The 14,283-nt window shown below is 43.6% G+C and overlaps 1 protein-coding gene across 5 annotated transcripts in view; it reads right to left on the bottom strand.

Annotated features, from left to right (window-relative positions):
• Positions 1–1,046: 1,046 nt before the first annotated feature.
• The window catches only part of Lancl1 (LanC like 1), a 35,701-nt gene continuing 22,464 nt past the window's right edge, over positions 1,047–14,283 (bottom strand). For all 5 annotated transcript variants that reach the window (XM_005361431.3, XM_005361430.3, XM_005361432.2 and 2 more), the window contains 6 exons: positions 8,281–8,416; positions 7,589–7,735; positions 5,248–5,430; positions 2,286–2,462; positions 1,838–1,910; positions 1,047–1,130 (listed from right to left, as the gene is read on the bottom strand). In XM_005361431.3, the coding sequence (XP_005361488.1) occupies positions 1,054–1,130; positions 1,838–1,910; positions 2,286–2,462; positions 5,248–5,430; positions 7,589–7,735; positions 8,281–8,416 (793 nt within the window). In that variant the 3' untranslated portion in view covers positions 1,047–1,053. The remainder of the gene's footprint in view (positions 1,131–1,837; positions 1,911–2,285; positions 2,463–5,247; positions 5,431–7,588; positions 7,736–8,280; positions 8,417–14,283) is intronic.

Raw genomic sequence — 14,283 nt, 5'->3', positions numbered from 1 at the left:
TGTGTGTGAGCACGTGTGTGTGAGCACGTCTGTGAGAGCACGTGTGTGTGAGAGCACGTGTGTGTGAGAGCACGTGTGTGTGAGCATGTGTGTGTGAGCATGTGTGTGTGAGCACGTGTGTGAGCACGTGTGTGAGAGCACGTGTGTGTGTGTGCGCCTGTGTGCTGGGACAGAACCTAGCGCTTCTTGTGCGCTAAGAAAGTGTCTACCACTCAGCTATACACTAGACCTCTCTCTTCTCTCTGCTTTGAAACATGGGCCCACTAAGCCACTCAGGTTGGCCGTTACTTGTAATCCTCCTGCCGCAGTCTCCCCAGTGGATGGGATAGCATGCTAGCAGGCATGGTTTACTGAGTTTTTAGAAAACATTTTAAGGAACGGTGCTGTGGGAACTCCTTTACGGGCATACTTTGGGCGTGGTCTCATGTACTATAAATGTAAACAAAAAGCGTGCATTCTGCTGGATTCAGTTGTAGTTTCCAACACACACAGAGGACTGTGGATCGCTACCCTTCCTTTGTTATACGCCATTCATGGCTCTTGTAGAACTCTTTTGTACGCCAACAGAGTGCTGGTACATAGTTACATTCATAAAATTAAATAAGAGTAAGGTTTCCTCCAATACATGTATATCACAATAAAATACTATACCTGTCAATCATCCTTCCTTTTGGAAGAAAATTAACATGGCTTTTAATTTACTTTTTTTTTTTTTTTTTTTTTGGTTTTTCAAGACAGGGTTTTTCTGTGTAGCTTTGGAGCCTGTCTTGGAATTCGCTCTGTAGACCAGGCTGGTCTTGAAGAGATCTGCCTGCCTCTGCCTCCTGAGTGCTAGGATTAAAGGTGTGTGCCACCACCGCCCGGCTTCACTTATACTTTTAAATAAAAGTAAATAAAAAAAGGAAGGCGCTGAAATGCTGAAGACAAATTATGGAAATAAAAACCCAACTACATCAAGTACACAGTTTCATTCTGCTCTTCAGAAGCAACAGAAACACTTAGCCCAGGCTGGAAGACACACAGGGGTCATGCTGCGGGGGACACACTTTCCGTTCAGAGTTCAAATGCAGGGAACTTGGCCTTGGTGGGGACTAGTAGGTCAGCCAAGAAATAGATTGTTCCAGCCATCCCTAGAGGAAGAGAAAAAGGCACAAGTTATTACACCAAATGGCTTCATTTTATAAAGTGACTTTATTTTTTTCTGTTTTAGTATCAACATTGTGCTAAGGCATGCAGTGCATGTCTCCATCAGAGACCCCTAGAGGGGTTCTTAGAGCAGACAGAATGGAGGCAGACAAGTTCAAGCCATTTGGCCATGCAGGAGTTCCTTCACCACAGCACTGTGGCCACTGCCCTCTCTGAGGCTCCGCATCCATGACTTAGCATAGGCCTCCTGGCCTCATAAATGGTGGTCAACATTACAGCTATGAATATTAAAGTCTGAGGTGGCATGCCTGCTAATTAATTAATAATTTTTGACACAGGGTTTCAAAATGGCTAAATGGCAGATGATGACCTTGAATTGCTGATCCTCCTGCCTCTACTGTTCCATCCCGAGTGCGGGGATTGTAGCTGAGATTATAGGTGTGTGCCAACATGCCCCATCTATGCAGTGTGGAGGAGGAATTCAGGCTTCACGGAAACTAAGCAAACGCTCTAACAGGTGAGCTACATCCCAGTCTTGCTAACTGATCTGACATATCAGGAAATAAGAAAGTATATGTTTAACAATAAACTGTAAAGACCAGTTTGTTGCCTCAACTGGAATTCAAACACATTATCACCGAGTAGAGTAGTAGTTGATGATATAAGGAGGTAAGGTATGTGTGAAAAATACCTTCAAAGAGGGAGAAGGGGGTATCCGGTGTCCTGCATCCGTGTTCTCCATAATCTAAGCACCACTCAGCAAACTGAAAATGAGATGAAGTTCAATAACTGCAGTGATATCCTCAGAAATCTTGGAAACTCGTGAAAATTCTGGGTTACTTTGACAAATTCCAAAACTACCAAGTCAAAGATGAGGGGTTGATTTTGAGAAACCGGTGATTTGAAGGCAGGTGCATAGCTTGGGAGGAATTCAGCGGCAGGAAGAGCCACTGCTGTCGATGAACAATGAGCAAAATGCCTCCTCATCTTTCCCCCCACAGATGTCCCAGCAGAATCTGCCCTTTACAGGAATGTGAACATAGCCAAATCCTTCCTGAAGGCCTTTCTTAAAGAACATGCGTGTTACCTCTAAGCTCATGGACATAATATAAAGGAACTGACTCAGTCCCAACCCTTACCTTACAGGCCCTGTACAGGAACTTCACATCTTGTGTGAGGTTGAAGAGAGCCAGGAAGGCATATGCATTCCCTGCAGCGCCATGGCACAGCCCATAGCCCTTCTTTAGCAGTCCGTACTGCCAGACCACATCAGCACACCGGTAGGCATCACAGAGGTACTGCTCCTCTTTGAACACCTGCAGAGTCAAGGGACACACATCAGTCTCATCATCTGGAGCATAAAGGAAAACCCTCCAGGTAGCCCTTTCTTTCTTTCTTTTTTTTGGATGATTGGGAGGTAGGTTCTGGTTTCTTTTTTTTTTAAATTAATTATTTATTAAAGATTTCTGCCTCCTCCCCGCCACCGCCTCCCATTTCCCTCCCCCTCCCTTGTCAGCCCAAAGAGCCATCAGGGTTCCCTGCCCTGTGGGAAGTCCAAGGACCACCCACCTCCATCCAGGTCTAGTAAGGTGAGCATACAAACTGCCTAGGCTCCCACAAAGCCAGTACATGCAGTAGGATCAAAAACCCATTGCCATTGTTCTTGAACAATGACTTCTTGAATTTTGCATACAAATGGACAAAAATAGAAAACACTATCCTGAGTGAGGTAAGCCAGACCCAAAAAGAGGAACATGGGATGTTCTCACTCATATTTGGTTTCTAGCCATAAATAAAGGACATTGAGCCTATAATTCGTGATCCTAGAGAAGCTAAATAAGGAGAACCCAAAGAAAAACATATAGGCATCCTCCTGAATATTAAGCTTCATCAGGCGATGAAAGGAGACAGAGACAGAGTTCCACATTGGAGCACCGGACTGCAATCTCAAGGTCCAAATCAGGAGCAGAAGGAGGGGGAGCATGAGCAAGGAACTCAGGACCGCGAGGGGTGCAGCCACATTCTGAGACAATGGGGATGTTCTTTCGGGAGCTCACCAAGGCCAGCTGGCCTGGGTCTGAAAAAGCCTGGGATAAAACCGGACTCGCTGAACATAACAGGTAGCCCTTTCTGAAGGAACAGCAAGGCGGGAAACCAAAGAAGGAGGCGACAAGAAAAGAGGAATGCAGTGACAGAAGGTGTGGAACCGCCAGAGACAAATTCTTAACGTTGACTGGATTCACAGTGAGGTTTCTGCCACTTGACACCAGCCTAGGCACACCTGGGAAGAGGAACTGTCCCATCAGATGGCCCGTGGGCATGTCTGTAGGGTGCTTCCTTGACTGCTGACTGGTGTGGATGGCCCAGCCCACTGTGGGTGGTACCATCCTGGCAGGTAGTCTTGGCTTGTGTAGAGAGCAGGCTGAGCAAGCTAGGGGAGGGGAAATAGTAAACACTATTTCTGCCTCCAGGTTTCTACCTTGGTTTCTCTTATGGTGGACTAACCTATAAGCCACACAAATCTTTCCCTGCTCCAAGTTCCTTGTAGTCAGTGTTTTATCACAAAGACAAAAGAGCAAACTAACACAACTAGCTTGCTTTTAAACATACCTGGGTCTGATCTTGTGTGTGTGACTGACGCAGCAGCTGTACTCAACTGGGCACTTGTTCTTATCACCAGTCCCTCTCCAAAGAACGCACGGCAGCTGCTGAGGGACTGTGACACCCTCCACCATTAAGGAGTGTGTGTGTGTGTGTGTGTGATATGAGTGCATGTGTGTGTGTGTGTTATATGAGTGCCTGTGTGTGTGTGTGTGTTATATGCGTGCCTGTGTGTGTTATATGAGTGCCTGTGCATGTGTGTTATATGAGTGCATGTGTGTGTGTTATATGAGTGCATGTGTGTGTGTATGTGTGTGTGTGTTATATGTGTGTGTGTGTGTTATATGAGTGCATGTGTGTGTATGTGTGTGTTATATGAGTGCATGTGTGTATGTGTTATATGAGTGCATGTGTGTGTGTTATATGTGTGCATGTGTGTGTGTATGTGTGTGTGTTATATGAGTGCATGTGTGTGTGTATGTGTGTGTGTGTGTGTGTGTTATATGTGTGTATATGTGGGAACCGATGAAGGCCAAAGGTCAACGTCAGGTGTTTTCTCTAATTGCTCCCCACCTTAATGTTTGAGATAGGGTCTCTTACTCACCCTGGAGGTCAAGGACTGGGCAATACTAGCTGGTCCGGAAGTCCTAGGAATCTTTTTCTGTCTCCAACCTCCCAGCACCAGGATTGCATTTTATGCACACAATTCAGTGACATTAATTACAGTCATGAAGTTGTGCACACAACACTTCTACCTTTATCACTAGACTTCAAGCAATAGGCCCTCTGTCCCTGCTCGATACTTCCTGACCCTGATACCTTCTACTTCCTGTCTCTATAAATTTTCCTACTGCTCATCACTCCATAGAAGTCTAATTTCCTCTTTCCATTGCATCTCTGAGTGTCTATTTTGTTTGTTGAGAGTATTATAGTGTATATTCCACTGTCCTTTCAGCGGACACTGTTCCCCCAATGCACACGCTGGACTTTATCTGTACATTCGTCTCCTGATGGATGACGGATGTTTTGATATTTTCACGTTCTGGCCCTCAAGGAGCTGTTAGGAACAGCAGCTGCATGTTTCTCTTTTAATTATTTTGAAATTTTTTCTTTTGGCATAAGCCTGGAAGAGGAATGCCTAGGTTACATGTTCAGAACTTGATCTCTGAAGGGTCAACAATCTATCTGCTCAGCAGTTGGAGCATTTCACATTCTTGCAGCAAAGTGTAAGAATATTCTGTTTATGGCAACGCGTCTGGGGTAGTGATCCAGGCTCTGCTACTTCTGTTGTCACCTTGGTTACTGTGGTAGTGAAGTGTTAGGAGATGGTGCCCACTGTGGTGGGACGGACACTGAGAATGGATGCCAACTCGTTCAGCACAATAACCTTAGACTTAGCAGCTGATTCATAATCCTTTAACGGTTATGAGGATTGTGTTAACTTACAAAACAGTCTGGTATGTATCTTCAGTTCCTGTTAAATAAGAAGGCATGAGGTACCTTGTAGGCCTGGATGAGCATATAGATGACCCCAGGAGCACCGTGGCACCAGTGGACAAGCAGGTCTCTGGTATCATCCAAACATGGAGGGTAATTGCCAGAAGGGAACTTCAGCTGACAGACAAAGTCTACACTGGGCTTCACCAAACTATGTAACTTGGCTTGGCTCACATGAAGGCTGGGCTAAACATGAGAAACAGAATTATTAGTTCTGCTGAAGAAAAATACATTCCCAGACCTCAAAATGAGTTTTAAACTAGAAAAAAACAAAACAAAACAAAACATGACTAATAGGAAATTTTAAGTCATTAAAAGGCTCTATATCTCTTCCACTATTTTGCAGTTGCTGGATATTGTTTTCATTTTTTGTTTTATAATTTTAAAGTAATGGAACAAATCACAATTGGGCTGCTAATTAAGTCTTAAAGCCTTCTGTACACACCATTTCCAGTGTCTGCTGTTATGGACATAGGCACAAGTACTTTTCCTAAGCCAGTGCTTGCAAACAGAAGTGAAACAGATGTTTGTCAAGGGCAGAGAAGCACTGACCACCAACTTTGGCTCCCTCTTTCTGACAGAGAGGTGGTGGGTGCTGCCTACAACAGGGAAGGGCATGGGGCTGAGACCCGATGCAGAACTGCAGTTTGGCTCAACACCAAATTGGAAATGACTTGTATATGGCTCATTCTACTATGATGATATATAGGCTTATATGGCAGTGTGATGCAGGGCACACAGACATCATTTGGGATATTGTTATTTCTCCTTTTGATCCTGTTCTTGATTCAATGCCTTGCTCACTCTTTAAAAGAGACATTCAAAGTACTGCACTCCAGGCAAGGGGTAGGTGTGTAGGGTGAGGGCCACACAGCACTGGATGCTCCTCTCTGGATACGGTACTAGAATACATGATGCAGTGTGTTCTCAGGGCTCTGTGTTCTTCAAGATATCTAAGAATAGTACTGGACATAAAGAAGAGTATTCAACAGAAAGTATTAAAAGCAGAGTAAATCACTCTCCAGGAATTATCCAACATGGCCTAGAAGTAATACTGTCCAATTTTACATTGTTATCTAGCACATTCACAAATGGATTTTCATTACTAAAAACTTCATCTTTTCGAAAAGATAACAACCTGGAAATTGAAAAATCAATACTGTAGTTTTCAGATTTCTTATTAGAGCTAATAAAAAGAGGCAGGGCAGATATCTCTTGACTATCAGATTTAATGACAGGTCAACAAGGCCACTCATTGACTGGCATGTATGACTTTAAAACTCAGCCTGAATGTCAGGAGACACGGCCTGCCTTTCACAAAGCTTCTTAAGAGATTAATCTACGTGTAGTTCTAGAAATAAGAGTCACTGAGGGAGCAGTCCAGAAAAGGTGCTAACTATACAACTTCTAATGGAAAACAGAATAAATAAATAAATAAATAAATAAATAAATAAATAAATAAGTCCAGGTTCTCCTCTGGTCGCCGCTCCCAAACTGTGACTGTGTTTAAAAGCAATTGTGCGCTGAGCACAGGTTGTACTCTTCCAGTCAGACAGCACCGTGCACGCCCACACATGCATGCTGCATGCACGAGTGCACGCCCACATGCTGCATGCACGAGTGCACACCCACATGCTACATGCACGAGTGCAGCACCTCCCCTATGTGATGTTGCACTTTGTCAAGGGGAGCCACAGACCTCTGCTGCCATCAAGAATCCATTTTCTTCTGCCACAAATTCTCATTTGTAAATGCCAATTGTTCCCTTAAAATGGCACCCTCTGAGCTATTTTTCTGACCTCTTAAGTTCTATTTTTCTTCAGTCTTTCTAAGTTTGGTTGATGTCTCCCAAGACTGTCAGAACGTAAGAACTATTGGGCACAGCACATTCTGCTTTTTTCAGGCAAATCAGACAAAATCTACCAGAAAGTCTTCTTGGCTTTACCCCCTTGATGAACCTTAGGCAGTGTGTGCTCATTTGGTTACTCCTAGAACTTCTTTCATTAGGTTGTCCTTTATAATAATAGGGAATGATACTTGTAATTCAAGGCATTTTCTGAGAGCAGAGCAAAGAGCACTCATATGGAATTAGAGGCTGAGATACTGCTCCAGGGGCCCTCGGTGAGTTCATCTGGGAACCTGGTACCTCCCCCCAGGATGGTGTCTTCATGCTTTCATAACTGAAGGTGCACCCTGGCTACAGCACCTTTGCTGAGGTCAGGTGACTGTGAGGGGTGTGACAGTGACTGGCAGAGGCGTAGATGTACTAGGACCTGCTCCCTACCCAACACAGTGCACGTGGGGGTTACAGTACTAGGATCGTCTCTCCTTAGGCATCTCTTACCTGCATTAGGTAGTAATAGATTCCTGCCAGGCCATGAGCAGCTCCCACGTAATATTCCTGGTACCACTCATACATCAGTGGAGACTTTGCTGTGAAGTTTCTCTTTCTAGCTAGGTTTTCTCCAGAACTTAAGATTGTTTCACAAATCTGCAGGGAGAACGCCAAACAAAATAACAAGACAATTAGACAAAAAGTGTGCTTGGCAGAGGCAAGAAACTTTTTGTTAAGAAGTACCGAATTACTGGTAGGGAATAAGACAGCGTCTTCCACCAGAAAGGATACAGCTCCCTTCTGAGAAGTGTGAATACATATTCTGCCTATAAGATGGTTCAGGAGGACCCTCAACTCTTTTTACTATCATTTTAAAAAACCTACATGTTTTTCAAAAAAAAAAAAAAAAAAGCACAAACTCCTCTAGATACCAAAGGAGATCCTTGCATCTGAGAGATGAGATCTGCCCTCTATCTCCCCCAGAAAAGGCCTCTGAAGTATCAAATGGAGCAGGACAGCCTTCTGACTCCTACTGCTCCTGACAGAGCTTCCCACATACTGACTGTAGCTGTTGGCTCTGTGTGCCTGACCTACAGAGGTCAAGACACATGGTCTTTCTACATGGGCTGTGCTAACTGGAGAGACAGAGTGTGTAAGAAGATGCCTAAAATCACCCCCTAAAGCCCACGAAGCTGTATTACCTGCTGAATATGGCTCTGAGGGATCTTCTCCTCTCCAAAGTTCTTATTGACAAAAAGCAGAGCGAAGATGTAGCCTATGCGGCCATAGAGCATTTCGTTTGGTGCATGGGGATCAATCTTATTTAGGTGCATGAGCCTAGGAACAGAAACACGTGGCTGTGATCATCTGACAGGGATCAGACATTAGCATGTAAACTGGTCCACTAAAAAGTATGTACACCGATACATAAACATACATATCTAAAATCAGTTTAGCCCTATATTAAGTTCACAATGGAAGTGGTAAAACATAATGAGAAAGCACAAGTAGCCTGAGGCTATCTGAATTTGCCTAGCTTCTCATGTACGCAGACTTGTACTTAAGCAGTGGGGACCGGAGGAGCTAGGGGCGGCTGCCATCCCAGCATTTAGCCTAGACTAACTGACATTTAAGAGTGCCACTGGCTTTAATCAAACACTTGCCGTGTCCCACTCATCTCCACTGCAGCCTGATCTGCCACAAGGAGACTGCATGAGGCAAACGGCACAGAGCCCTTTAGCTCTTATTCTTAGAAACAACCTTGACCACCAAGCTGTATAGATATGAGAATGTATGTATCTCTAGATTTGTGTTCATACAAGCACAAAGACATGTATGTATCAACATAAATGTAACCCAGCAATGTTCTGCCACACCCTTTGTAGTCCTTCCCTGTTGAGCACACACAGAGTAGTTTCATTCCTTAAAAGTTGTAATATAGCTGGGCGATGGTGGCGCACGCCTTTAATCCCAGCACTCGGGAGGCAGAGGCAGGCAGATCTCTGTGAGTTCGAGACCAGCCTGGTCTACAGAGCTAGTTCCAGGACAGGCTCCAAAGCCACAGAGAAACGCTGTCTCGAAAAACCAAAAAAAAAAAAAAGTTGTAATATAATTTATTTGGTTCTTATTGACAGACTCAGTGCAGCTTCTCAAAGTTTTAATGGGTTCTGTTCCCAGTTAAGGAGCGGCAAGTAGACTCTATCCTTCCTTCTCTCATTAAACATAACTCCAAAAACCTAGACAAAATACACATGGCAGCTTAAAGACTTTAAAAGAAAATAGCAGCAGATACCTGGGGCAGAATCTGGGATAATAGATCGGGGGTGTATTTCCCCTTTCAGTATTGCCTTGGCCTGAACTCAGTACAGCCAAACACACAGAAGTGGGTAGCAGTGGGCGAGAGTGAGCCCAGAGGAGTTTTGTCTGAACAGGAAGGGAGGGTCATCAATAAAGGATTAGAATGGGTAAGGCCTTGTTTCTCTCTCTGGTTGTCTGGTTGTCTTATAGCCCAGAAAATAGGCATCTTAAGTACCAAGGTGAAGCAACAGCATCGGGAACCCATAGGAGTTGAAACTCCGAGGAAGACTAGAGGCACTGTGGTTCCGGGAGAGGGTTAAGCCCTACTTACCTCTAACTTCTGCGTACTTAGCCCAGAACCAGGCTCAGTGAGGAAACATGTACAGCTGGTCAACCATACTCCAGGCAACCAGGAAGTAGGGGAAGACCCCACAGAAGGTACGCTTGGAAGGCTCCACAGATTACAGACAGTTTCAACTCTGAGAATGAACCTTTATATGAGTTGTGGGGTTTTTAGTTTTTGTTTTTGTTTTTTTAATTTTTAAGTTTTGATACAGGGGTTCTTTGTATAGCCCTGGCTGTCCTGGAACTTGTTCTGTAGACCAGGTAGGCCCCACAGAGATCTGCCTGCCTCTGCCTCCCCAGTGCTAGGACTAAAGATATGAACCACCACTGTCTGGCTGGTTTAAACTTTTTAATCACATGGAGTTTTGAAACTATAACTCAATTTTCTCTAAATTAGTCTATGAATTTCAATGTTATCACACACATTTAATAAAGTGTTATTAAAACGTTTAAATTTTTGTCAAAACTCGACAAAGTGGTATTACTGTGAAACAGCAGGGATTTTCTGGAAAATCAAATAATATCCGGTATTTTATGATATACTAAGCACATTTCATCTTTGCTCCTCTAGTCTCATCTCTAAAAATGACTCTCTTATCTGTGGTTGTGCTGGACTGTGAGCTTAGTGTGTGTGCCTAACTTGATTTTACACTCAAATGTTTGAACAAGTTTGTAGTATTATGAGTCACAAGGAGCGAATGGTTGCATATGAAATATTGTAACCAGGGATCAACAGTCATAGGGACGCAACCCTTTCTATCGAAATCCATAGACTGGTTAACAAAAGCAGTAAGAGTGTGAGAAAATGGCTTTCTTGGTGGAATGAGCTGACAAGGTGTAGGCTGTGTACAGCCTTTCTTGTCTACTACTTAGTCTAGGACACTGTGGCTTTCTCTGAGCTACAAAAGCAGGTCATGAAGCTACCATGTGCTCCTCTTCCTAATAAAGATTTGCCCATTCAGTAGAATGAGGCCCTTGCCTAGGCTTTTATTTTCACACAGTTAGGAGTCAGGGTGCAGCTGAGGTGGTATACAGCCACGGCCTCTGGAGACTAATAATATACCCAGATCAAGACCACAAGAAACGCACATGGATCCCTGATAACTGCTCCTACAAGGCCAGATGCACATCAGGACATACAGTAAGGGATGATAGCTGTGCAGGATGATTGTCTGTGAGGAAGCAAATGTCTCCCTCACCTCCCTTCTCTACCACTTCTATCATGACGGGGAGAGAGAGGCACATGCTGCTACAATGAGAAGGCTTGTCCTGTAGTCAGAATGACATGAGTTTGTGACTGAAACAGCCGACAGGTATGGGAGAAAGGCTCAGGGAAGGCATAAAGGATTTGTGTTTTTAAAAATTAAGCAAAAACAAGATTTACTCATTTTCTAAGTGTTTCACTTGAATTATGCATGTGCACCACACCTGCGCCTGGTACCTACAGTGGTCAGAGAAGGTATGGGTCCCCTCGAGCTGGAATCATGGAGAGCGTGAGTCACCATGTGACCTCTGGGAACTGAACCCAGGTCCTATGCAAGAGCAACAAGAGCTCGCTCTTCTCTTAACCACTGACCCATCTCTTCATTTCTGGTACATTTTTTTTTAAGTGAGCATTTGTTCTTTGATACAAAAAAAATATGGGTCTTCGGAAGAATGGCATATTGCAAGAAATTGATGTACCTCAAATTAGCAAAACATATAAATGCTAGCTCATATTTTCTCTTTATTCCTTTTCACAATTATAGGAAATAAAGTGACAGGGTTACCATGGCCAGAAGTTTCTGTTTCCTTGTAATATACTGCAATACTGTCAAAGCTTTGATCAATGCTAACAGGGTTGTCTGAGTGGTAGAACAGCGGCTATGCTGTTTTAGACTTCTCACCACCCCCAAACCCCCACCACCTTATTGCTGCAGTGCTAGGGACACACCCAGTGTCTTGGGCATCATTCTGAGTTACATCCTCAGCCTCCAATTTTACTTGTACTTAAAAGAAAATACAAATGGCAGTGTGTGTGTGTGTGTGTGGGTGTGTGTGTGTGTGTGTGCGTGGTGGGTGTGTATGTCAAGGTCAATCCTGGTAGTAACAAACTAAAAGAAAAATTGACAGCATTTTTGGACTACTGAATAAGGTTACTACTACAAATACTGGTGTTGGCTAGGCTGCATGGTATATACATGTATGTATGTATATACGTATGTATGTATGTACGTATGTATGTATGCTTGTTTGTTTTCATTTCTAGGGGGTGAGCTATTTCTAGATGGCTGCCTAAGGTGTCTTACATGTCTTGGGATCCAACAATCTTGATTCCCGGGGTCTTTCAGTATATATCCATGCAGACCTTTGAGTAACACAAATGACTGGCACGTTTACTCTACATCACCCTCCAGTCATTCTACAAAGGTTGCTATGCAGATTCTTAGGCCTCTTTCTTCTGTTATGACACATGCCTAGCAGTCAGGCAATTCAAGGCTCTTAGGAACAGCGGCTTCACAGAGCCGAGCGCGCTGGCACACACTGCAGCACAAGCCCAGCAGTGGGGGAGGCGGTGTCAGTCCACTGTCATCCGGCTACACACATGCTCCCTCTGGAGAGGGAAGATCTGGAAGGGCAATCTACATGGCCTCAGGCAGAGGAGCTCAGCCAGCCCCTCAATCTCAAAAGAACTTAAAAGCATTTGCCAAGAAAACCATTATTTTTTCCCTTCCAAAAGAAATTGTATCCGAATAACACTGGGGCCAAATAACCAAATCTGTCTGCTACATACAAAATCTGCTGCTGCAGTGGCCAGAACAGGTGCCTCAAGGTCAGATCGGAATACTTCATCAACTTCTAATACAAAGGCATCAATCCTATAGACTTTGGGAATAAAAACCAACTTGATTTACTTTTTTGCAAAGGGACTGAAGAAACCATTAAAAAAGGAAAACTTTGGTGTCATTTCTGCTCTAGGAAGTACTGTGAGATTACTGCATTCACCAATGATCCTACTAAAATAGAAATTGAAGTACTGAATTCCAAAAATGCCAGTGTTCTCACCCACACTACCACTAGGTGGCAATATACAATCAACATTGTAAAACCAAATTCATTTGCACGAGGCAAATGGTACTACAGTTTAAATGGTTACAGACAACACCCTGTTCAGAGCCAACATCGCCTAAAATTAGCGTTTAGGCTAACAGAGGACATGGTGCATTTATTTTCTGGATCTGAAAGCAGATTAGCAGCACATATTAGCTGGTTCTGGTTACTAAAGGTAGGGCTTGAAGCTGTGCGCGTCACATGCTACATTCTAAGATAAAATAATGAGGTCATTTGAAAATCGTAATGGTTATTTTATGTCTTTTTGGAAACTCTCAAGCCCACAAGTGTATCGCTGAGGCTCCAGTTATTTGTTTGGATAAGCTGATAATAATTTCTGATTTATCACACATCTCCTCCTCTGTCCAAAAAGTCAGTTCCTCACCATCCTAGGGACTGGCCTGAGCATACTAAGATCTGCCAGGCTGCTGACTCACTATGAAACAGGCGAGGCTCTCTACTGTGCTCCTGACACCCAACTGTGTAGAAAGGACCTACAAGGTATTTACCAGACAGTGGAGAACCAGGAGAGGTGTTGTCTCACCCAGGCCATTGGCAAGACAACAGGACTGTTTGTAGTCACTGCTTGTCAGTCATCCCCTCCAACCCTCCATCCTCCTCCATTCTGGAAGCCAAAGATCCTCAGAGGCAAGTTTAAGAACTAAAGTGTAATGAAACTATTTCTTTGTGAAAACATCACTTTTGTATATTAAAGGCATGTTTGTTCTTTCAAACTCAAAATCCTGATTTTGAGAGCTCATTACATCAAGAAAATGCTGGAAAGGTAAAAGGATGGTGCAGTCAATGGAACACAAGAAAGACGTTGCTGAAGAAATGAGTGTGACACCCCTGAAGACGTGACACCAGAAAAAAGGCTCACTAAAGAGCAGGCATGCGGATCCAATACCTGACAGTATAAAATAATTCTGGACAAGAAACTCAAGCGGAGGAATTTTTGCCACACAGAGGAAGGGAGGAGATGTGGAAAGTGATCAAGCACTGCAAGTCCAGAGAGATCATGCAGTAAGAAGCCAGGCAGTCAAAGCTCTGGCCACAAACTGTAACAGTCTTCCCTTCAGTCACATCTGTCTATGTATGTGAGTATAGAAGTAATCACACACACACACAGACAGACATACATACATACACACACACACTTTTTTTTTTGTTTGTTTTGAGACAATCTTAGGCTGTGGACGAGGCCCAGAGTGGCCTTCAACTTGTAGAAATCCTCGGTCTTCAACTTTCCAAGTGCTAGGGATTATGGATGAGACCCACCACGCCTGATCTCACATTCTGTATTTTAATTCTATGTAATGAGTTTGCTGACCATAAATAAAATATTCTTAAAATGTCATAATTTTTTAATAATATGTAAATCACAAAGGGTGCTTATAACCAAGGAATCAAATAAGCAATAAACAAGTCTTAGTTTACTCATCTAGCAAGGCTGTTTGCATGCTACTAGCAAA

The sequence above is a fragment of the Microtus ochrogaster genome, linkage group LG4 (genome assembly GCF_000317375.1).
Source record: "Microtus ochrogaster isolate Prairie Vole_2 linkage group LG4, MicOch1.0, whole genome shotgun sequence".
In the NCBI taxonomy this organism is placed as follows: Eukaryota; Metazoa; Chordata; class Mammalia; order Rodentia; family Cricetidae; genus Microtus; species Microtus ochrogaster.
Note: the sequence above shows the minus strand (reverse complement) of the source record. Positions and strands in the feature narration are given on the sequence as shown.